The 21,846-nt window shown below is 48.6% G+C and overlaps 1 protein-coding gene and 1 long non-coding RNA gene across 5 annotated transcripts; both read left to right on the top strand.

Moving 5' to 3' along the window:
- Nucleotides 1-36: 36 nt before the first annotated feature.
- LOC309524817 (nuclear pore glycoprotein p62-like) lies at nt 37-18,434 on the top strand. Of its 4 annotated transcripts, none has more exons than XM_082209903.1 (13): nt 37-236; nt 2,038-2,337; nt 4,162-4,556; nt 4,818-4,922; nt 6,160-6,288; nt 6,557-6,682; nt 8,371-8,473; nt 9,425-9,569; nt 10,865-10,914; nt 12,608-12,742; nt 13,934-14,045; nt 15,542-15,608; nt 18,240-18,434. In XM_082209903.1, exons 2-13 carry the CDS (start codon nt 2,054-2,056, stop codon nt 18,329-18,331), a joined length of 1,743 nt encoding a protein of 580 aa, XP_082066029.1. In that variant the 5' UTR covers nt 37-236; nt 2,038-2,053; the 3' UTR covers nt 18,332-18,434. The 4 variants fall into 4 exon arrangements, with proteins under 4 accessions (XP_082066029.1, XP_082066026.1, XP_082066028.1 ...); XM_082209900.1 differs by having other exon boundaries at nt 6,157-6,288; XM_082209902.1 differs by having other exon boundaries at nt 59-94; nt 6,157-6,288.
- On the top strand, nt 10,921-12,601 carry LOC309525435. Its single transcript, XR_014216279.1, has 3 exons — nt 10,921-11,379; nt 11,835-11,960; nt 12,181-12,601. It is a non-coding gene; the product is annotated as an uncharacterized lncRNA (long non-coding RNA).
- Nucleotides 18,435-21,846: the final 3,412 nt, after the last annotated feature.

Raw genomic sequence — 21,846 nt, 5'->3', positions numbered from 1 at the left:
ACCTCCGCGCGGGACGGGCGCTGGTATCGCGTCATAGGGACGCGCGGCCGAGGAGCATTAACTGCCGCGCAGCGGAGGAGACGCCGCCAGAGAGGTGAGGCGAGGAGGGAAGGGGAGATTGACAGTTGCTCTTCGCCGGCCCCGCAAGACCCTCTCGCGGACGCAGGAGACGACTGCCGTTAGCGCTGAGAGCAGCAGCACGAGGAGGAGGAGGAGGAGCAGGGTTAGAAGCGCAGGTATGGAGTCGAAGTCAATCCGCTCCTTGCGGCGAGATCTGGCATGAGGCGCCCACGGGGGACGGTTCCCTTTGGTCGCTGGAGCCCTTAACTTGACGGGCTGGAAGTAGTGGGTGGGGAGCGTTAGAAATGATGATGATGATGATATTATTAATAATAATAATAATAATAATTTATTACAGTGTTACCTTACAGTGTTTTAATGTTGTATTTTAATCTTGTTTTTAAATTGTATTCATTCAACTTGTTTTTATTATTGCTTGTTAGCCGCCCTGAACCCGGCCTTAGCTGGGGAGGGCGGGGTATAAATAAAATTTATTATTATTATTACCTCGGGTTACAGACACTTCAGGTTACAGACTCTGCTAGCCCAGAACTAGTACCTCGGGTTAAGAACTTTGCTTCAGGATGAGAACGGAAATCGCATGGTGGCAGCAGGAGGCCCCATTAGCTAAAGTGGTACCTCAGGTTAAGAACAGTTTCAGGTTAAGAATGGACCTCCAGAACAAATTAAGTACTTAACCCAAGGTACCCACTGTATTTCTACCCGGCCCATCTGGCTGGGTTTCCCCAGTCACTCTGGGCAGCTTTCAACAGAACATTAAAAACAGAATAAAACTTCAGACATTAAAAACAGGGAATGATGATGATTTATTTTGTCTTCCATAAACACGGTTTTAGCAGTGAGTCCATAATTGACTGTGGAGGCCAATTCTGGATCCACACGTCCTTCCACAGTGGGGACATTGGTTTCTGGATGGGGGTTGATCATGGTGAGGGTTTGCCAAGCGTGCCTTCCTCTTAGCATGTTTCTCCCTTTCGTCCTGAGTTCCAGCGTCTTCAAAGCCCATGACACCTTTGGTAAAGGCTGTTCTCCAATTGGAACGCTCACAGCCCAGTGTTTCCCAGTTGTCGTTCTTTATACTACTTTTTTTTTTAGATTTGCCTTCAGAGAGTCTTTAAACCTCTTTTGTTGACCACCATCATTAATCTTACCATTTTTAAGTTTGGAATAGAGTAGTCACTTTGGAAGACGTTAATCAGGCATCCGAACAACATGACCAGTCCAACAAAGTTGATGTTGAAGAATCATTGATTCGACACTGGTGGTCTTTGGTGGGCAGTGTTAGAAACTTATATGATGATGTTGGTGATTTATTATGTATATGCTGCCCATCTGACTGGATCCCAACGCAGCATTAAAAACACAATAAAACATCAGCCATTGAAAACTTTCCTAAGGGCTGCCTTGTAAAAGTCAAATATTTGTTTATCTGTCTGACATCTGACGGGAGGGCATTCCACAGAGTGGGTTCTGCTACCGAGAAGGCCGTTCAGATGCATAAGCTAATCGCCAAATAGCACCTTAAACCGTTTATGGTTGCCACAGCAGTATGCCTAAGCACCTTTTCCACTCCCACTAGAGTGTAGTAGTAGTAGTAGTAGTAGTAGTATCCATTTCTAGACCACTTTATATTTTAAAGGGGAAATCTCAAAGTGCTTGGCATCACATTGAAACCTCAAATAAAACAATCCAGAATAAAACAAATACAAGCTTTGAGGAAAATATTTCAGTTCCTTCTCTAAGGGGCATTTAGACCCCCCCCCCCCATATTTACTGTGGGGTTATCTTTGTAACCAAGGTGGCATTTGCAAAGCTTCTGAAACAGTTTGCCTTTGCTTCAACACCCCACCCCTCTTGTGCTCTTGGGTTGCTTCGCCTACCGAGATCTCCAGCCTCCACAGATCAGCATCAGCCCTGGAGCCAACGAGACAGCTCTTTTTCTCTGTTTCCTCACAGGAGCACAGCCATCATCATGAGCCAGTTCAACTTTGGCACACCTGGCACTCCTGGGGGAGGCTTCAGCTTCGGGACTCCGAAAACCGCAGCCAGCGCAGCCCCTGCGGGGTTCTCCTTCTCTTCAGCCACCACAGGGGGAGGCTTCAGTTTCGGGACACCTGCTCAAAACCCAGCAAGCACCCAGCCTGCAGGCCTGTTCTCTTTCGCTCCCCCAGCGACATCGGCACAGACCTCTGGATTCAGCTTCGGCACACCTGCCACGTCAGCAGCAGCTGCTGCTGGAAATGTGTTCACACTGGGGTAAGGATGGCACAATCCCATGTGGGTGGGAGGCTTGTTGAGCCCTAAGGATCAGACGTTCGGCTTCTGAAAACCCAGAACACTGATTGATTGATATTTATTATGGCCATTGGCCCGTCACACGACAGTTTCCCACCACCAACATATATATACTTAAACCTCCAAATTTAAAACAGCCAAAAACTTACAAAAACAGACAAGAACCAAAGCAAAATAAGCAAAAGACCAACACATACATTACAATAAATTTGCAACATAAACATCGCCCTCTGCTCATAAATTAATAAAAGCCATCAGTGGTGATATCACCTAGATACATCCTAAAACATAGATCATAGTTTAAAAGGGTTATCCGAGACTCTCCTAATAGAGGCTCAAGAAAGGATTCATGCACCCCGCCTAGCACTTTATCGTTGCCCTTTGTTACTATATGCGGATGACGCAGTCATCCTTTCCTTTTCTAGAGTAGGTCTCAGGAGGGCCTTAAAGATTTTTGGATCATATTGTAACACAAATTCCCTTACAATTAATTATGGGAAATCTAGGATCCTAGTTTTCTCATAGAGCCGGAAACTCCACAATTGGAGAATTGATGGGAGAGTCATCGAACAAGTTTATAGATTCCAACCCAGAACACTTACTTCCGGGTTTTTGGCATTTGAGAACCACGGTACCACTGTGTTGTACAATCTGTAGCCTTAGGTGGGGGAGCTGGTGCCCAGGGTGGTTCCCAGCAATGTCACCAAATGGCACCTTGAACCTAGGTTACAGCCACCACAATGGTGTGTCTAGGCACCATTCCTTCCCATTGGAGATTTATTATTATTATTATTATTATTATTATTATTATTATTATTATTAAAGCAGTATAGAAATTAAATTATTATTATTATCAATCATAATAATTTAATTTCTGTACCGCTTTATATTTTAAAGCAAACAATCTCAAAGCGGTTGACAGTACATGAACATAAAATAAAACAATGCAGAATAAAACAAATGCAAACTTCCAGGAAAATATGTCAGATCCTTCTCTAAGGGACATTTGGCTTTCCCCATATTTATTGACCTCCTTAATTTCTAGAGCTGCCCCGTAGCAGAAGAACTCCAGGAAACCAGAGTGGTGTAGTGGTTAGTTGGACCAGAACCTGGGAGATCAGGGTTCAAATCCCCACTCATACAGGAAGCCTTGGAGTCATTCACAGCCGCTTAACTTACCTCACCAGGTCATTGTAGGGATTAACTGAGGAGGGGGCTGAACCATGTACATTCATACCTTGGTTGTCGAACGCCTTGTGACTCGAATGTTTTGACTCCTGAACTCTGCAAACCCAGGAGAGAGTGTTCTGGTTTGTGAATGTTCTTTGGAACCCGAACGTCCAACGTTGCTTCCGTGTCTTGGTTTTTGAACGTTTTCGGAAGTCGAACAGACTTCTGGAATGGATTCCATTTGAGAACCAAGATATGACTCTACTCCTTGCCGGAAAAGGTGGGAAATAAATGCAATGAATAAGTTATTCTGCTTACTTCCTTCCAAAAACTGGAGGGGCCAGCCAGATGGAAATGGTCTCAGTTGGACCCGCGCCAGTCGCAAAATGCGCCTGGTGCCTGGCTAATTCCTAACGCCGGTTGCCAGTCTCCTTGGGCTCAGCTGGAATGTTAAAAATCCTGTGGTAAATGGGCAAACAACCTACCCTGAGACTTTAGTCAGAAATGAAATGATGCAGAAGTAGCAGCAAAAAAATGGCACAAGAGAACTTGGGATGCTTTGAATATCTGCCCAAAATCCACCCTGGACCCTTTTGCTCTTTTTTATTTATTTAGGGGAAACGCCCCCAAGCTGAACTTGAGCAGCACCAACACAACACAATCGGCTGGCATTACGGGGGCGCTTGGGCTCGGCAGCGGCGGACTGGGCACATCCACACCCAGTAGCGCCCCTGCCAGCCAGCCAGTGGCTCCTTCCGGCTTTGTGTTTGGCTCCAACACCGCTACCCAGCCTGCCACAACCGGAGGCTTCAGCTTTGGAGGCGTGGGAGCAACGCAGGCTGCGGCCCCCAGCTTCAGCCTTGGCTCCATAGGGAATACGACGCAGCAAGCAGCACCCGCCTCCACTGGCTTGGCGTTCGGAGTTCCTGCATCCGCGGCCGGCCCTGCTACAACCACGGTATCCACAGCGCAGCCAGCTGTGGCGTTTGGCCTTGGGGCGCAGACAACAGGTGAGACGCCAGGCCCCGTGCAAAAGCACTTCTGGCAAGGCAGAGTTTCTTTGTAGACAAGTTGCCTTGCAAGCTTTGTGAGGACAGATGCCCTCCATACGCAAAGTTGAGTAATTGTATATAGGTGAAGGGTTGAGTCCCTTTGCGCCGACGTAACGCAGATTTGTCTCACGTTACCCCAAAGATGCCATTCTACTCAAGAACAGACTGGAGAAGGAATTCAAGGTGATAACTGCTTCTCTTAACCATTTTCTGTCCCAGCTCCAGTTTCAGGCTTTGGGCTGCTGACGTCAACACCTGCCACCTCTGCCTCCACAGGAACACTCGGTCAGGGGCCAGCCTTGTCTTTTGGAGCGAAACTTGGAGGTAGGCGATTGTGCCTCGGGAAGAGGGAAATTGGGCCGTTCTTTCTAAGAAGTGAAGTGAGATAGGGCAGGTCAGTTGTGCTCGTGTCCCTCCTTGCTTTGCTGGCCTTCTAAATTAACTCTGAAATACAGTGGTGCCCCGCAAGACGAATGCCTCGCAAGACGGAAAACTCGCTAGACGAAAGAGTTTTCCGTTTTGGAGGTGCTTCGCAAAACAAATTTCCTATGGGCTTGCTTCGCAAGACGACAATGTCTTGCGAGTTCCTGCTTTTTTCCCCCTCCCCCCTTTTTCTAAGCCGCTTATCAGCTGATCTGATCAGCAGATAAGCCGCTAATAGCGCTAATCCGCTAATCCGTAAATGGGCTTGCTTTGCAAGACGAAAAACCGCTAGACGAAGACAATCACAGAACGGATTCTTTTCGTCTTGTGAGGCACCACTGTACCTTGGCACAGTTGGGCCTTTCTCCTCACTCTGTTTCAAGCTCCAGACCTTCCCCTCCGAATCCTGCCTGTTCCCTTTTGTGCTTATACACACACAACACACACACACACTCCGGCCAAGCTGATCTGCCACAGCCACCTTTTGGTTCTTTTCCTTCCCGTGTTCTGCTTCTGCTCTTGGACACGCTCTGCCTGCCAAGCTGCAGCTGCTGCTGCTGTCATCTCACCACTGCCGCTTCCCTGTCCTTCCTTGAACAACCACCGCCCATTCTTTTTCTTCAGTTGCTGTTTAACTTCTCCTCCCGCATCGCCACAGCTCCTTCACCAAGTTTTGCCATAGCCTTGTGCCTTTGCATAGTGTGTCTGGGAGTAGATGGTTCTCCTCTTTGTACAGCACCTAGCACACAGGGACTGGCATAGCAGCAGTGGTGGCGGCAGCTGCTTCCCCTACTTGGCCATAAGAGGGGGGCAGGGGTTGTGGGAACTTCCAGTTGCCTTTGGCTTCTTGGAAAACTGCTCCACCACCAGTCCAGAGGTGTCAAGAGACTCTGTGTCTTCCTTGGCCCTGTAGACGGGTGCATAGAATCCTAGAACTGCGGAGCTGAAAGCAACCCTGAGGGTCATCTAGTCCAGCCCGTTGCAATACAGGGATCTTTTGCCGAATGTGGGGCTCAAACCCACAACCCTGATATTAAGAGTCTCATGCTCTTACCAGCTAAGTATCTTCTGTGAGGAAAGTGTGTTCTCCTCCTCCTGGTTGTAACTGAACCCAGAATGCATCTCTTCCCCGAAACAGGTACAGCGGCAACTTCCACAGCACCTTCTAGCACAGCTGTGAACTCCATCCTCGGGATGTCCGGGCCGACGTTGTTTGCGTCCATTGCAAGCTCTTCCGCGCCAGCCTCGTCTGCTAGTGGCCTCTCACGTAAGCGACTGGGGCCCTGCCTCCCTTCTTGATGGGGAAGTGGAAAGAGGGGGGCTTGGGCAGCCTTGGCTCTGCCCACTGCCTGCTGATGGTGCAAAACGGACCACTTCTCTCTCCCCCTCAGTCCAGGATATTTTGTACTTCACCAGGTTTTGCCTAAAGGTCTGTTGCACCAAACCACTTAACTTAACTGCCGGGGCTGTTCTTTTGAGCAGGAGGCAGCCTTGCCAAGCCGCACTCAGGCGCTCTTGTTTTCTTCCTTCTGTAGTTGGTGTCACCTCAACGGGGACAGCGCCTGCTGGGACTTTAGGGTTTGGCGCAAAAGCCCCTGGGACGACAGCAACAGCACCCACGGCCACGGCGACTGCAGTGGGAGGAGCCCCCGCAGCAACCAGTAAGGCTCAAAAGAGAAAATAGGAGGGAGGGAGGGAAGGCAAGGATACACACAACTGCCACTGACTTTTTTCTCTTCGGGTAGAATATCATAGAGTTGGGAGGGATGATCTGGGTCATCTAGTCCAACCCCTTGCAATTCAGGAATCTTTTGCCCAACGTGAGGCTCGAACCCGTGACCTTGAGATTGAGAGTCTCCTGCTCTACCGACTGAGCTATCAGGTAGAATGCTGCAGGCACCGTGGAGTTGCTTGCTGTCGTTATATTATTTGAAGGGCTCTGCAGCTTTCACAATTCGTGAAGCACATAAAGCTGTTTACATTGCTCTGATCAGCTTTATGGAACAGAGCAATTCAGCATCGAAACAGGGATTTAAAAAAACAAACGTATTTTAACCCACGCTAGAAACTTGGTGAAATGAAAAGGTCTTTCCTGAAGCTTGGAAGAAGGAGCCGATGGAATCTTTCAAGGCAAGGAGTTGCAGGGTTCCAAGGTGCCACATTAGGAAGGACCCTGCCTTGCATCCCAGTTAGCCGTGCTCCTGGAAGGGGGTGTTGTGCATAGCAGAGCCCGCAAGGTTGAAAGCTGCGGGTAGGCAAGATTACGTTGGAGACAGAGCTGGCAACTTCAGATATACTGGTTCTATACCATTTAGGGCTTTGCAGGTCAAAGCCAGCAGTACCAGGAAACGAAGGAGGATGCTGTAGTTGAAGTGGAACTGTGTGTGTGTGATGGATTGTCCACAAAGCAGACTCCAGAAGTCTGTCTGGCTCGCATCTTTTTGCACTAGGTCCTGCCTGGGCCACTGATGGTTCTGGAGTTCATGCAGTATTGAGTAACACAGCACTGTCTGCACGTGATCTGGAGGGTCAATCGCTCTTCTTCCTCCTGCTGCCAGAGCTGGAGACTCTGAAGAAAAGGGATTCCTGAGCAGGGCAAGTGGGTGGTATTTGCACCCCAGTCCCAAATTCTCCATGTCAGAAATGCTCCTTCATCTGCTGATACCTCCTCTCTTGGCATCGCGAAAATGATTGCTAACAAGGCGGAGTGGATATTTTTCTTTTAATTAGTTGTTATTAACTATAGTGGTACCTCGGGATGCAAATGGGATCCGTTCCGGAGCCCCGTTCGCATCCTGAATAAAACGTAAGACGCGACAGCGTGTATGTGGGTCGCGTTTCAGCACTTGCGCGTGACGTCATTTTGACCGTGTGCGCATGCGCAAGCGGCAAAACCCAGAAGTAACACGCTCCGTTACTTCCGGGTCGCCGTGGAGCACAACCCGAAAATACTTTTCCTGAAGCATATTTATCCCGAGGTATGACTGTATTATTTTTTGTGTTGCAAAGCAGACAGATGAACAGGAAAAGGTACATCTATCATCAGTTCACAGAGTCTTTTTAACAGTTAGTGAGAGACACTTGTCATAGACATCGTTCGGTTGGGGGAAAAGAGGCGGGTTGAGAGGGGGAGCAGGGATCTATTGCCTACTGTTAGTGTAGGGGGTTGTGTCTATATCACATGGGAAGGTTGTGTCTATATCACTTCCCATCCCTGGCTCTTCCATCGCAGCTGAGGTCAGGCCCAGGAGTCTCCCATCCTGGGACCAGCTCCAAGCAGGGACTCTGTTGCCCTGCATCCCTGTTGACTTCCTGCTGTGGTTTGACCCAGCATTTATTTTCTCTGCAGGTATCGCCTCCACCCCAAGTACGGGATTCATGCTGAACCTGAAGCCTCTATCCACCACTGCTTCGGTGGCCTCCACGTCCACTGCGGGCACCACAACAGTCACGTAAGTTCCCTGCGTGTTCCACCCCGTCGTTCAACCCGGACACTGAAGTCCAGCTCTGAGGGTCTTCCAGCGGTTCCCTCCCTGCGAGAAGTGAGGTTACAGGGAACCAGGCAGAGGGCCTTCTGGGTAGTGGCACCCTCCCTATGGAACACCCTCCCACCAGATGTTGAGGAGATAAAGAACTACACAACTTTAAAAAAACACACACAACATTTTTATTGATTTTACAGATACAAAGCACAAATAAACACAAACTGGTAAAGGTATATCTGTATAGATTCTCTGAATCTCGGGACTTCCCCCCATTCCCTCCATGGAGTCTCATTTTAAGAATCTGCACCTGCATGTTCATAAGTACTCCAATTATTATATCAGACCATATTATCCATAGTATTTTTACACTACAAATGAATCACAATCCTGCTCTTATTTCCATCAGCTTGCAGTGGTCTCCTAAATAGCTTATAAAAAGTTCCCTTTCTTTTGTAAAGTTTTTGTCCTCCTGGTTTCTGAGTTTTCCAGTCAGCTTTGCCATCTCGGCATAGTTCATCAGCTTGATTTGTCATTCTTCTCTGGTAGGGACTTTAACTCAGAGTTGGAAGGAAATACACAAATTTTAGAAGGCATTGAAAGGCAGTTTATAATGTTTGATGTTTTATTAAGCTTTTATGTGTGCTGGAAGCTGCCCGGAATGGGTGGGGAAACCCAGACAGATGCATAGAGTATAAATGTTGTTGTTGTTGTTGCTGCTGCTGCTGCTGCTGCTGCTGATTGCCATATGCTGGGCAAGCCATGGGTTTGGGGGTGTAGAATGGAGTCCCCCCCCCCCCACGGAGGCAAGGAACTGCAGTTTGCTGGATGCAGGTCTCCCTCCTTGAGCCCAGTGTAGGGGTGGAGCCGTGGGCTGGCTCAGCTCTTTCGCCACCCAGCACACTCCTCCTGTCTTTGCAGAGCTCCCCCGTCGATGACCTACGCCCAGCTGGAGAGCCTGGTTAACAAGTGGAGCTTGGAGCTGGAGGACCAGGAGAAGCACTTCCTCCAGCAGGCCACCCAAGTCAACGCCTGGGACAGGAAACTGATCGAAAATGGGGAGAAGGTAGGGACCCATTCTGCCGGCAAGATTTTTTTTAGGGAGCTGTGCTGCCTAGGTCAGAGGGGGAGCCAAGGTATTGCCTCCTGTGCCCTGCAGGGGCTGGCTGTAACTAAGCTTCCTCTTTCCACACAATTTTAACCTTAACAGTACAGTGGTACCTTGGTTCGTGAGCAGCTTGGCTCCTGAACAAATTGGCTCCCAAACGCCGCAAACCCAGAAGTGAGTGTTCCGGTTTGCAAATGTTTTTCGGGAGCTGAATGTCCAACACGGCTTCCGTGGCTTTTGCTTGAATGCAGGAAGCTCCTGCAGCCAATCGGAAGCCGTGCCTTGGTTTTTGAATGCTTTCGTGAGTTGAAACTTATGGATTAAGTTTGAGAACCACGTACCACTGTATAGCAAAAAAAAAAAAAAAAATGCAGCTTCTGTATATTTATGTATTTTATAAAAAATGATACACTGCTCGGTTTTCTGGGGGGGGGCACTCAAAGTGGTTTACAAATAAAGAATAGAACAGTAACATTATTAATATTATTTATTTATTTCAGTTTAAATGCCACCCTTCATCGAAAGGTCACAGGGCAACATTAAAAACACATTACAGATCATCAGTGATTGAAACATAGTAAAGAGCATACTTCTGAGTGAAAACAAGTATTTAAAACATTGAAATAGTCATTAAAATAAAGCAGATCAAAACACTTGTCAACATTCTGCAGGCTTCGGTGGGCTTGCCTAAGTGAAACTGTTTTTTAGCAAGGGCTGAAAACAGTACAGCGAAGGGGGTGTCCCTGGTGTCAGGGTGCCGGGCGTTCCAAAAGGTGGGTGCTGCCACATGGAAAAATGGTGCCAGTTCTGCCAATGGAAGCGGTTGAGTGGGCACATGGAGGGCAAGGTGATCTCATAGGTAAACTGGTCCCAAGTTGTTCCGCGTTCCTATCAGTGAACAGTGTTAGTTAATAGTGTTAATGTTAGTTTACAAACTCTGAACTTGGCCTGGTAGCAGATCAGCAACCAGAGCAGACCTCTGATCCCAGGTGTTACTTTCTGCCAAGGCCTCGTTCCTGTCAGCAATCGTGCTGCAGCATCCTTCACTAACTGCAGCTTCTGTATCCATCATGAAGGAAGCCCCACAGAGAGCGCGTTGCACTAACTCTTTTTTGCTCAGTGTCTTCTTCAGCCAGTTCTTTTCTAGTGTTCCGGAAGCCCTGATTTCCCACTGTCCCTCGAAAAAGACTGGGGCTTTTATTGTCACTCGTAGATTCCCGTCCCACTTTGTAAACCCTGTCTCTGCCTTACAGATCACATCTCTGCACCGAGAAGTGGAAAAAGTGAAACTGGATCAGAAAAGGTAGAAGGAAAAGGGGCTGCGTAGCATGTTATTGGCGGGAGGCTGAGTACTGTAAAGGAAGCCTTGAGATGGTTGTGAATGGGAGGGGACGTTGCAAGGGGCAAAGGTCTTGGAAGCAACCCCCCTCAGTCCCACAGTCATAATTTATATGCCACCCATCTGACTGGGTTTCCCCAGCCAATCTGGGCGGCTTCCAAGAAATAATTACAAAACCACAGTAAACCAACACATGTTAAGAACTTCCCTGTACAGGGCTGCCTTCAGATGTCTTCTAAAAGTCAGGTAGTTATTTCCTTGACATCTGATGAGAGGGCATTCCGCAGGGTGGGCACGACTACTGAGAAAGCCCTCTGCCTGGTTCCCTGTAACTTCGCTTCTCGCGATGAAGGAGCTGCAGAAGGCGGTTCAAGTGCCAAGAAAGGAGATTCCAGCTCAACATCAGGAAGAACTTTCTGACACAGACAGGTAGCCGTGTTGGTCTGCCATAGTCAAAATAAAAAAATTCCTTCCAGTAGCACCTTAAAGACCAACTAAGTTAGTTCTTGGTATGAGCTTTCGTGTGCATGCACACTTCTTCTGATACACTGAAACAGAAGTTGCCAGATCCTTCTATAGAGTGAGAAGGTGGGGAGGGGTATTACTCAGAAGGGTGGTGGGAATGGGAGATTGGCAGATAGCTGAGATGAGCCTGTTGACGACTCTTAACGACTGCAATAGGTCTTACAGGAAAAGGCAAGGGGTGAGAAGTTGCTGAATTGCAACTCATTACCAAACTTAAAATCATGAAGAGACCTGGTATGAACAAAGACATTGGATTCTTATCTCATTATACATGACTAAGCCATTTTTCACCTTCTCACCCCTTGCCTTTTCCTGCTACTGGAAGGAATTTTTTTATTTTAACTTTCTGACAGTTAGAGCTGTTCAGCAGTGGAACGGACTCCCTTGGGAGGTGGATGGCCATCTGTCACAGATCCTTGAGTTGAGATTCCTGCATTCCGGGGGGGTTGGTCTGGATGACCCTCAGGGTCCCTTCCAACTCTACAGTTCTATAATACAGTAGTACCTTAGGTTACAGACGCTTCAGGTTACAGACTCCACTAACCCAGAAATAGTACCTTGGGTTAAGAACTTTGCTTCAGGATGAGAACAGAAATCACGCAGCGGCAGTAGCGGGAGGCCCCATTAGCTAAAGTGGTGCTTCAGGTTAAGAACAGTTTCAGGTTAAGTACGGACCTCCAGAACGAATTAAGTTCTTAACCTGAGGTACCACTGTGCTGATTTAGATGGTGACGCTGTCTTGGGCAGGGAGCCCTTCCTCAGAAGTGCTTCCTCTCCACACCTCCTTTCAGCTCCAGCTAATAGAGATGTCGGCGTCTTCCTCGTTTTCTGTAGTACAGGGGTGGGGTGCAGGATCTAGCCCATGTGCCAGATCCTGACCTCCCCCCTTCTCCCACTTATCAAATCACATTACAATTATGCCAGGTGACCCAAGGTAACCATTTTCTTCCCTGTGTGTGCCGGTACCTGAAGAGGAGGCCCTTTTGGCGTCCTCAGGTTGACTTCAGGCAAAAGTGCAAATATCCTTTTGGCTATCCTGCCTGAATTCCACCTGAGTTCTTCTCCCAGACAATGCTGCCACATGTTGCCTGCTTATCTATAACCTCCCACCTTCCCTTTTTTCCTTCTATAGGTTGGACCAAGAACTAGATTTCATTTTGTCCCAGCAAAAGGAGCTGGAGGACTTGCTGGTGCCCCTGGAAGAGTCCGTAAAGGAGCAGAGTGGGACCGTCTACTTACAACATGCAGATGAGGAACGGGAGAAGACGTAAGACGATGCCAGGGATGGCCGTGGTGGAGCCCCGGTTGCGTGGGCTGCGGGTGGTCCCCAGATAGACAAGTTTAAAAATAAAAAGCAAAGGTTTGGAGGTCAGCTGTGGAGATCAGCCTATGTTGAGCCATTCTAAAGGGGGAAATTTGCTTTCTGGATAATTCTGAGCATGTCGGACTGGGAGGTGGGTGCTGTCCCGCAATTCCTGCAGAGTCCACTTTTAAGCCAGAAGACCAAGCTGTCTCCTAAGAGTGCTTCTGCTCAGCCCCTAACATTCACAGGTCTAATTGAAAGTAGTAGTAGTAATAATAATAATAGTAATAAATTTTTATTTATACCCTGCCCTTCCCAGTTCAAAAACTGGGCTCAGGGTGGCTAACAACAAATTTAAAACTCTTAATTGGTGCAACAAAGAACAGCATAAAATACAGTATAAAACGTGAAGAACAATCAATTCAGAATTCAAAATCAATTTAAGGGGGATATCCATCCAATAAGCATTAGATGATCACCAGGGCTAGCTGGCTAAATTAGTTCTATTTGGGCCAGCGAGGAGACCAGGGGAGAATTAGCTGTCGGATCCCAGAACAGGTAATCTTCATAAAAAGGGATGGGGGAGGGAAGGAAGGGGAATAAAATATGAGGCTAAGTTCAAGTTGAAAGCCAGGCGGAATAGCTCTGTCTTACAAGCGCTGAAGAAGAAAGTTAAATCTTGCAGGGCCCTGGTCTCAAGGGACAGAGCATTCCACCAGGTTGGAGCCATCACTGAAAAGGCCCTGGCCCTGGTGGAGGCGCTGAAGAAGGAAGTTAAATCTTGCAGGGCCCTGGTCTCAAGGGACAGAGCATTCCACCAGGTTGGAGCCATCACTGAGAAGGCCCTGGCCCTGGTGGAGGATAATCTAACTTCCTTAAGGCCCGGGACCTCTAAACTATGATTATTCATGGACCTTAAGGTCCTCAGCGGCGCAAATTAGAGTCCACTGAGAAACCCAGCAGCTCCCCTTGATCGTCACAGCTTTGCACATGCCTGCCAGTTCCATGGGAGAGGTTTAAGGGTCCCTCATGGCAGCCGAAGAGCCTTTAGGATTCCCCCCCCCCCCAAGTGTTTGGCCTTGGCTTGGCAGGCTCCCTGGGGAGAGAGAAGGAGGGAGATCGATACCTGTGACAACGTGTTTTCCTGTGCTGCAGGTACAAACTGGCAGAGAACATTGATGCCCAGCTGAAGCGCATGGCCCAAGATCTGAAAGATATTATTGAGCACCTGAACACCTCTGGAGGCCCTGCTGACACCAGTGACCCGGTGAGTACAAACTGGACGAGATGCATGGGAGGAGGAGAGGAGAGGGTCAAGACCCTCTCTAAGGATGCTCCTTCCTGGTTTATGAGGACCGCTCTGTCCTGCTCTTCCCCCTCCAGGCAGCTGTCTGCCGCTGTGGCCTTGTTCAGCAGTGCTTTTCAGCACAGCCAGGCTTCAGGAGCAGAAAGCACCATTCTTCAAGGCTGGCCTGCTTTGCTTTCACCTGACTCATAGAATTGTAGACTAGGAAGGGACCCTGATCTAATCCAACCCCCTGCAAGACAAGAACCTCAACTGAAGCATCCAAGGAAGGAAAGTCCACCACCTTCCATCCCACAGTCAAAACAGCTATCACAATCAGAAAATTATTCCTGATGTTGAGTTGGAATCTCCTATTGCAACTTGAAGCCATTGTTTCAGGTCTTACCCACTGGAGAAAACAAGCTTGCTCCATCTTCCATGTGACAGCCCTTGAGATATTTGAAGATGGCTCTCCTATCTCCTCTCAGTCTCCTCTTTTCCAGGCTCAACATACCCAGCTCCTTCAACCATTGCTCATAAGGCTTAGTTTCCAGACCCTTGACCATCTTGGTTGCCCTCCTCTGCACACCTTCCAGCTTGTCAATGTCCTTCATAAATTGTGGTGCCCAGAACTGGACACAGTATTCCAGGTGTGGTCTGACCAAGGCAGAATAGAGCGGGACTATGGCTTCCCTTGATCTGGACACCAGACTTCTGTTGATGCAGCCTAGAATACAATTACCATAGCTTGTTTTGTTTTGTTTTGGCTGCTGCTGCTGCATCACATTTTCAGACCACACCTAAGAGCTGTTTGACAGTGCAACAATTCTTTCGGGAGGTTGTGGACTCTCCTTCCTTGGAGATTTTTAAACAAGTTGGATACCCATCTGTCACAGATGCTCTAGGTCAGATTCCTGCATTCCAGGGGGTTAGAATAGATGACCCTCGGGGTCCCTCCCAATTCTGTGATTTCAAGGAAGGAGTCATATCTGCCTTGAGCAGATCGCACCACCAGCCTTGATGTGCCTCAGCAAGATGGGGGGGGGGAGGCGGGTTAGTACCCTTGGACACCAAGACATCATCTGTGTGAATTTGCCTTCCTCTTCCACCCACATTTGTGCCTCGCAGGACCAGCACAGCCATCTCTGCAGGCCCAGGCAGGGCTGTGTGCTCTCCCACTGACAGCTGGGCCACTCAGAGCAGGAAAGGGACTGCTGCCAACCTGCCATCTTGGGGCCAGAGTACATTGCTACCTGCCTGGGCTGGGCAAAGGCCTCCTTTTTAAATCATGGCAGTTACGCTCGGTTTCCCTTCCGATGGTGCCGTTCCTGGCTCAGCTTTTCCTGCAGAACATTAACATCCTTCAGTCTTGAAAAATGACTGCCGGTGTGAGTGCTGATCTCGTGGTCTTTGCAAGGGCTTCGAGAGATCCAGACCAGGGTCGGCAACTACTCATGACATTCTCTAATCTCTTCCAGCTTCAGCAGATCTGCAAGATTCTGAATGCGCACATGGACTCCCTCCAGTGGATTGATCAGAATTCAGGTATTTGGCACTTTTCCTTTCTAGGGAGTCGTAGGGTCCTTCCTTCAGTTTTAAGATGAGCTGCTTTGAGGCAGGTTGACTAGGGAGAGAATAATAATAATAATAATAATAATAATAATAATAATAATAATTTATATCCCACCCTCCCCAGCCGAAGCCGGGCTCAGAGCGGCTAACAACAGTAAAAGACCGTTTACATAAAATCACAATCTATTAATTGAAATACATTCTAAAATCAATTCATAATCAAATTAATGGCAACCATTGGGCTAAAGTGAAGCATCAAGGTGGGAAAGGAGCAATCCTTGTCCTAGAATCGCCTGGAAGAAGCGGACCATTTGGATCCCTTCCAATCGGGATTCAGGCCTCATCACGGGACTGAAACTGCCTTGGTCGCACTGGTTGATGATCTCCGGCGGGCTAGGGACAAAGGTGAGAGCTGTTTCCTAGTTCTGCTGGATCTCTCAGCGGCCTTTGACACCATCGACCATAGCATCCTTCTGGACCGTCTTGAGGGGCTGGGAGCTGGGGGCACTGTTATACAGTGGTTCCGCTCCTTCCTCCTGGGCCGTGTCCAGAAAGTGGTGGTGGGGGATGAGTGTTCAGAGCCCTGGGCTCTCACTTGTGGGGTGCCTCAGGGTTCTGTCCTCTCCCCCATGCTTTTTAATATCTATATGAAGCCGCTGGGAGAGATCATCAGGGGGTTTGGACTGGGTGTTCATCAGTATGCGGATGATACCCAGCTCTACCTCTCCTTTAAATCAGAACCAGTGAAGGCGATGACAGTCCTGTGTGAGTGTCTGGAGGCGGTTGGAGGATGGATGGCGGCAAACAGATTGAGATTGAATCCTGACAAGACAGAAGTACTGTTTCTGGGGGACAGGAGGCGGGCAGGTGTGGGGGATTCCCTGGTCCTGAATGGGGTAGCCGTGCCCCTGAAGGACCAGGTGCGCAGCCTGGGAGTCATTTTGGACTCACAGCTGTCCATGGACACACAGGTTAAATCCGTGTTCAGGGCAGCTGTGTACCAGCTCCATCTGGTACATAGGCTGAGACCCTATCTGCCCGCGGACTGCCTCGCCAGAGTGGTGCATGCTCTGGTTATCTCCCGCTTGGACTACTGCAATGCGCTCTACGTGGGGCTACCTTTGAAGGTGACCCGGAAACTACAACTAATCCAGAATGCAGCAGCCAGACTGGTGACTGGGAACGGCCGCCGAGACCATATAACACCGGTCTTGAAAGACCTACATTGGCTCCCAGTACGTTTCCGAGCACAATTCAAAGTGTTGGTGCTGACCTTTAAAACCCTAAACGGCATCGGTCCAGTATACCTGAAGGAGCGTCTCCACCTCCATCGTTCTACCCGGACACTGAGGTCCAGCACCGAGGGCCTTCTGGTGGTTCCCTCACTGCGAGAAGCCAAGTTACAGGGAACCAGGCAGAGGGCCTTCTCGGTAGTGGCGCCCTCCCTGTGGAACGCCCTCCCACCAGATGTCAAAGAGAACAACAACTACCAGACTTTTAGAAGACATCCCCAGCCACTCTGGGCGGCTTCCAAAAGAATATTAAAATACTTAGGGAAGCTTTTAATGTTTGATGTATCATAGTATTTTAATATTCTTTTGGAAGCCGCCCAGAGTGGCTGGGGAAACCCAGCCAGATGGGCGGGGTATAAATAATAAATTATTATTATTATTATTATTACTAGAATCATAAAGTTCAAAGAGACCCGGAGGATCATCTAGTGGAGCCCCCTGCAAGACAGGGAAATAGGCAGCTGTCCCATATGGGGATCAACCCCTGCCACCTTGATGTTATTAGCACTGTCCTCGAACCTACTGAGCTATCTGCTTGGCACATGTTGAGATCCTCTGCAGCAAACATGGCAACCGTGGGGGGGGGAATCGCAGCCTCATATTTGGGGGGGAAGGATCCATTTTGTGGGTCTCCAGACTGCGAAATCCATCTCCTGCTCAGGTTTTACTAGCTATCTGTTGGATGTTGTGTTGTTTATTTGTTTAATTTGCACACCGCCCTTCATCCAAAGATCACAGGGCAGGCCACCGCATAAAAACACAAGAAAGAAAACACAAAATGCATAATGCAAACCAAAGCAAGTCAAACCAATAGCCCCCTTCCCACAAGGCAGGGAAGGAGGGTCAGCACAACAAGGACAGCCCCAGGAGTATAGGTCCATCTAGTTTAGTGTCGTCGACACTGACTGGCAGCAGTGGTTCTCCAGGATTTCAGGAAGAGGTCCCTCCCAGCCCCAAGTGGAGACGCTGCAGTTGGGGGCTGAACCCCAAGACAGGTGCTCTGCACGAGTGAGCCTAGCCCACTGCAGCTCCAGCCCAGTGAATTTGCTGGTGGGAGAAAATGCAATTTGCCGTGGAGCTGCAGCCCGATGCAGCTTGAGATTTCTAGTCCAGACTGAGCTGGTGGGGGTGGCTGCAGCCCTATTAGAAACACACCCCACTCAGCCCCATTGTGCTTCCAGCGAGGGAGGGGGAGGAAGCGACTGCTGTGCCACAGGCGGACAGAGTCTGCTCTGCCAGGGGTTTCTCTCCAGGGGTGTACGCTGGGATGCTAAGCCCTCTGACATTCTCCTTGTTGTCATTCCGCCTTCAGCCCTGCTTCAAAGGAAAGTAGAGGAAGTGACCAAGGTTTGCGAAAGCCGCCGCAAGGAACAGGAGCGCAGCTTCCGGATTACGTTTGACTGACTGCCTCACCGCCGGGGGGCAGGGGGAATACACGCACGATGCCCAAATGTTTTGTTACTAGTTGAGTTTTGTGTTTGACAATAAAGGCCTTTTCTGTGCAGAACTGCGTGGCCAGAGGAGTTATTGGGTGTCGGGTTTCCTCTTCTGCTCCCAGGTGTGGATTGAGCATTGATTGTGCTCATCTCATGGTGGTGGGTTCAAGCCCCACATTGGGCAAAAGGTTCCTGCGTTGCAGGGGGTTGGACTAGATGACCCTCGGTTCCCTTCCAACTCTAGAAATCTAGGATTCTACTCTGCAGTTTCAAGGGGCGGAGCGGATGCTATTTTAAGCTCCGGAGCCTTAGAGTATGGCTGGCTAACCCAGATCTGAAAAGTCAAGGCCCACACTAACAAAACGGTAGAGTTGGGATCCATCTAGTCCAACCCTCTGCAATGCAGGGATCTTCTGAGCAATGTGGGGCTGGTACCCACAGCCCTGAGATTAAGTCTTGTTCTCCGCCAACTGAGCTATCCCAGCTGGACTCAAACATCAGGCCAATGGGCAGGGATGGTGATTATTGTTATTACTGTTTATTAAATTTATATACTGACCTTCAAGAGAGCTCAGGGGTGTTTGCAACATAGAACACTGATTCCTGTATTGCAAGGGGTTAGGCTCGATGTGACCTGCATTATCCCTTCCCACTCTGCAAATCTGTGAACAGATGATAATAAAAATGACACACGCACAATCATTGCTTTAGTAGGCTGAAGACTGAGCAATTGTCCAAAGGCCTGGGAGAAGAGGGACGTTTTTGCCTAGTGCTGAAAAATATGCAGTGGAGGCAAAGCCCCATTGGGGAGAGTGTTCCGCAAATTGGGAGCCACCACAGGAAAGGCTCCTTGTGATTCAGGGATGGCAGGGTCCAGGTCAGTTCCTATGGGGAGAGGCGGTCCCATAACAGTTCAGAGCCCCCAAAACGCAAGTCCGCCCCTGCCCCCATCCCAATGCGAAACTCTCATCCCTGTTGGCCAAAGCTACAGCTTGTGGGAATGGGGGGGTTGCCCCAATGGGATGGGATGGGGGGCTGCAGGGCGCTTCATCTGCAAGGCCTAGCGGTACAGAGTCAGGTCCTGTCTCCAGGAACGTGTATTGGGGTTGCCAACTTCAAAAATAAAAATGGGACAGAGTGTATGACTCGCCTCATAAAGAATCATAGAAGTGTAAATATCACAACTGGAAAGATACCTCTTGGAATGTACAGTGGTGCCTCGCAAGACGAAAAGAATCCGTTCTGTGATTCACTTCGTCTAGCGGTTTTTTCGTCTTGCGAAGTAAGCCCATTGGTGGATTAGCGCTATTAGTGCTTTTAGCGGCTTATCTGCTGATCGGATCAGCTGATAAGCGGCTTAGAAAAAGGGGGGAAAGGGGGAAAAAAACAGCAGGAACTCGCAAGACATTTTCGTCTTGCGAAGCAAGCCCATAGGAAATTCGTTTTGCGAAGCACCTCCAAAACGGAAAACTATTTCGTCTAGCGAGTTTTCCGTCTTGCGAGGCATTTGTCTTGCGGGGCACCACTGTAATGTAAAAGTGCTGTCTAAAATGTATAAAATATCATTGGAATGGGAGACAAAGGATGAGCAACTAAAATCCGCAATGATACATTAGGCAATAGATATTGGTCATAATATAGACATGAAACCATGGGAACGATTGTGGAATATGGATATAAAATTGACAGCATGCTATGGTTAAAGAGAAAATTATATAAAAATGTTATATCGATGGTATCTAACACTGAATAAATGGCAAAAATGTAGAAATCTAAATCAAATAAGTGTTGGAAATGTAAAAAGAAAGGTTATTTTTATCATATGTGGTGGTCTTGTATTAAGGTTAAGGCTTATGGGAAATTATTTATACTGTAATGAAAAGGATGTTTAAAACAATGTTTGTAAATTTTCTTTGGGGAATTACAGGGACAGAACTATCTAAACTGTATAGAAGCTTATTCATGTGTGCTACTACAGTGGCAAGAATGTTACTTGCCCCAAAATGGAAAGAAGCAGAGGTCCCAGCAAAGTAAGAACGAATACATAAACTTACAGAATATGCAGAAATGGCGAGACTTACCTGAAGAATTAAGAAATAAAGATAACAAAACTTTTAATAAAAATAATGGAAACAGATGATTGAATATTTACAGATATGATTGTAAACAGAGAAGAACATTGGGAGGATTAGTGTAATAACCTACAGTTTTATAAGCGTATATACAGTGGTACCCCGCAAGACGAACGCCTCGCAAGACGGAAAACCCGCTAGACGAAAGGGTTTTCCGTTTTGGAGGCGCTTCGCAAGACGAATTTCCCTATGGGCTTGCTTCGCATGACGACAGCCCATAGGGAAATCTCTGGGACAGCGGGGAAGCGCAGCGCGTCTTCCCCACTGTCCTCGGACCTCCTCCAAAGCCTGGCGGCAGGGCGGGAACACCTCCCACCGCCGCCCGGCTTCGGAGCATCGTTCCGAAGCCGGGCGGCGGGGCCGCGAAGCCTGGGCGCGCTGATCTCAGCGCGCGCAGGCTTCGGCATGCTGGCAACTCTCCGCAAGCAGCGGGAGAGGTCCGCGAAGCTTGTCCAGGACAGCTTTTGAAGGCGGGGGGGGGAGCAAAGACTTTCGCCCCCCACCCGCCTTCAGAAGAGGTCCAGGACCTCTTCTGAAGGCTGGCGGGGGGCGAAAGTCTTTGTCCCCCCTGCCTGCCTTCCCAGAGGCTTTTAAATCGGCCCGGACAGCGGAGAAGTCCTCCGCTGTCCCCGGGTTTTTTAAAATGCTGGGGGTGGGAAGAAAAGCCCTTGTCCCCCCCCCCCAGCCTTCAGAAGAGGTCTGGGGACAGACTGTCCCCGGACCTGGTCTGAAGGCGGTTTCCATAGGAACGCATTAATTGATTTTCAATGCGTTCCTATGGGAAACCGTGCATCGCAAGACGAAAAACTCGCAAGACGAAGAGACTTGCAGAACGAATTAATTTCGTCTTGCGAGGCACCACTGTATTTAAGTTAACTTTGTGTTCAATATGTATTGTAATTTGTAATGTTTTATTTTGAAATCTTTAAGATAATATTTTAGTTTTTCGTTAATTATGTTGCTTTGTTTTATTGATGTTTTAATATTCTGTGAACCGCTCTGAGGTTTTTCTTAAAAATATAAAGCGGTATAGAAATGAAATGAAATATGCAGAAGACGTTAAAAATAAATTTTAGGGACCGCAGAAAGGGGGGGGGAAGGAAGTCGAGTTTTGAAGTGTAAAAATGATTGTAAAATGAGTGAAATGTATAAACCTGAAAAGCATAAATCATTTTTAAAAAGAAGTGTAAACTTGGAAGGGTCTTCTAGTCCAACCCCCCAGCAATGTCCATCAACTTGGCGGGGCGGCGGCACCCTCACATATTTTATGGGGTCGCGGCGGAGAGGCTCTCCTCTCTGCTGCCCGCTCGGAACGACATTTCCCAGCAGGCACCGCGCCCCGCCCCGCCCC

This window comes from Podarcis vaucheri (assembly GCF_965113315.1).
Source record: "Podarcis vaucheri genome assembly, chromosome: 2".
NCBI classification, from domain to species: domain Eukaryota; kingdom Metazoa; phylum Chordata; class Lepidosauria; order Squamata; family Lacertidae; genus Podarcis; species Podarcis vaucheri.
This window is presented reverse-complemented; position numbering and strand designations above follow the sequence as displayed.

What these genes read in the sequence shown, in the direction of transcription:
- LOC309524817 (XM_082209900.1), top strand. Translation starts at nt 2,054, where the DNA reads ATGAGCCAGTTCAACTTTGGCACACCTGGCACTCCTGGGGGAGGCTTC. An exon ending in TGATCGAAAATGGGGAGAAG is followed by an intron (nt 9,570 to 10,864) that starts GTAGGGACCCAT and finishes TCTGCCTTACAG; the next exon opens with ATCACATCTCTGCACCGAGA. An exon ending in GTGAAACTGGATCAGAAAAG is followed by an intron (nt 10,915 to 12,607) that starts GTAGAAGGAAAA and finishes TTCCTTCTATAG; the next exon opens with GTTGGACCAAGAACTAGATT.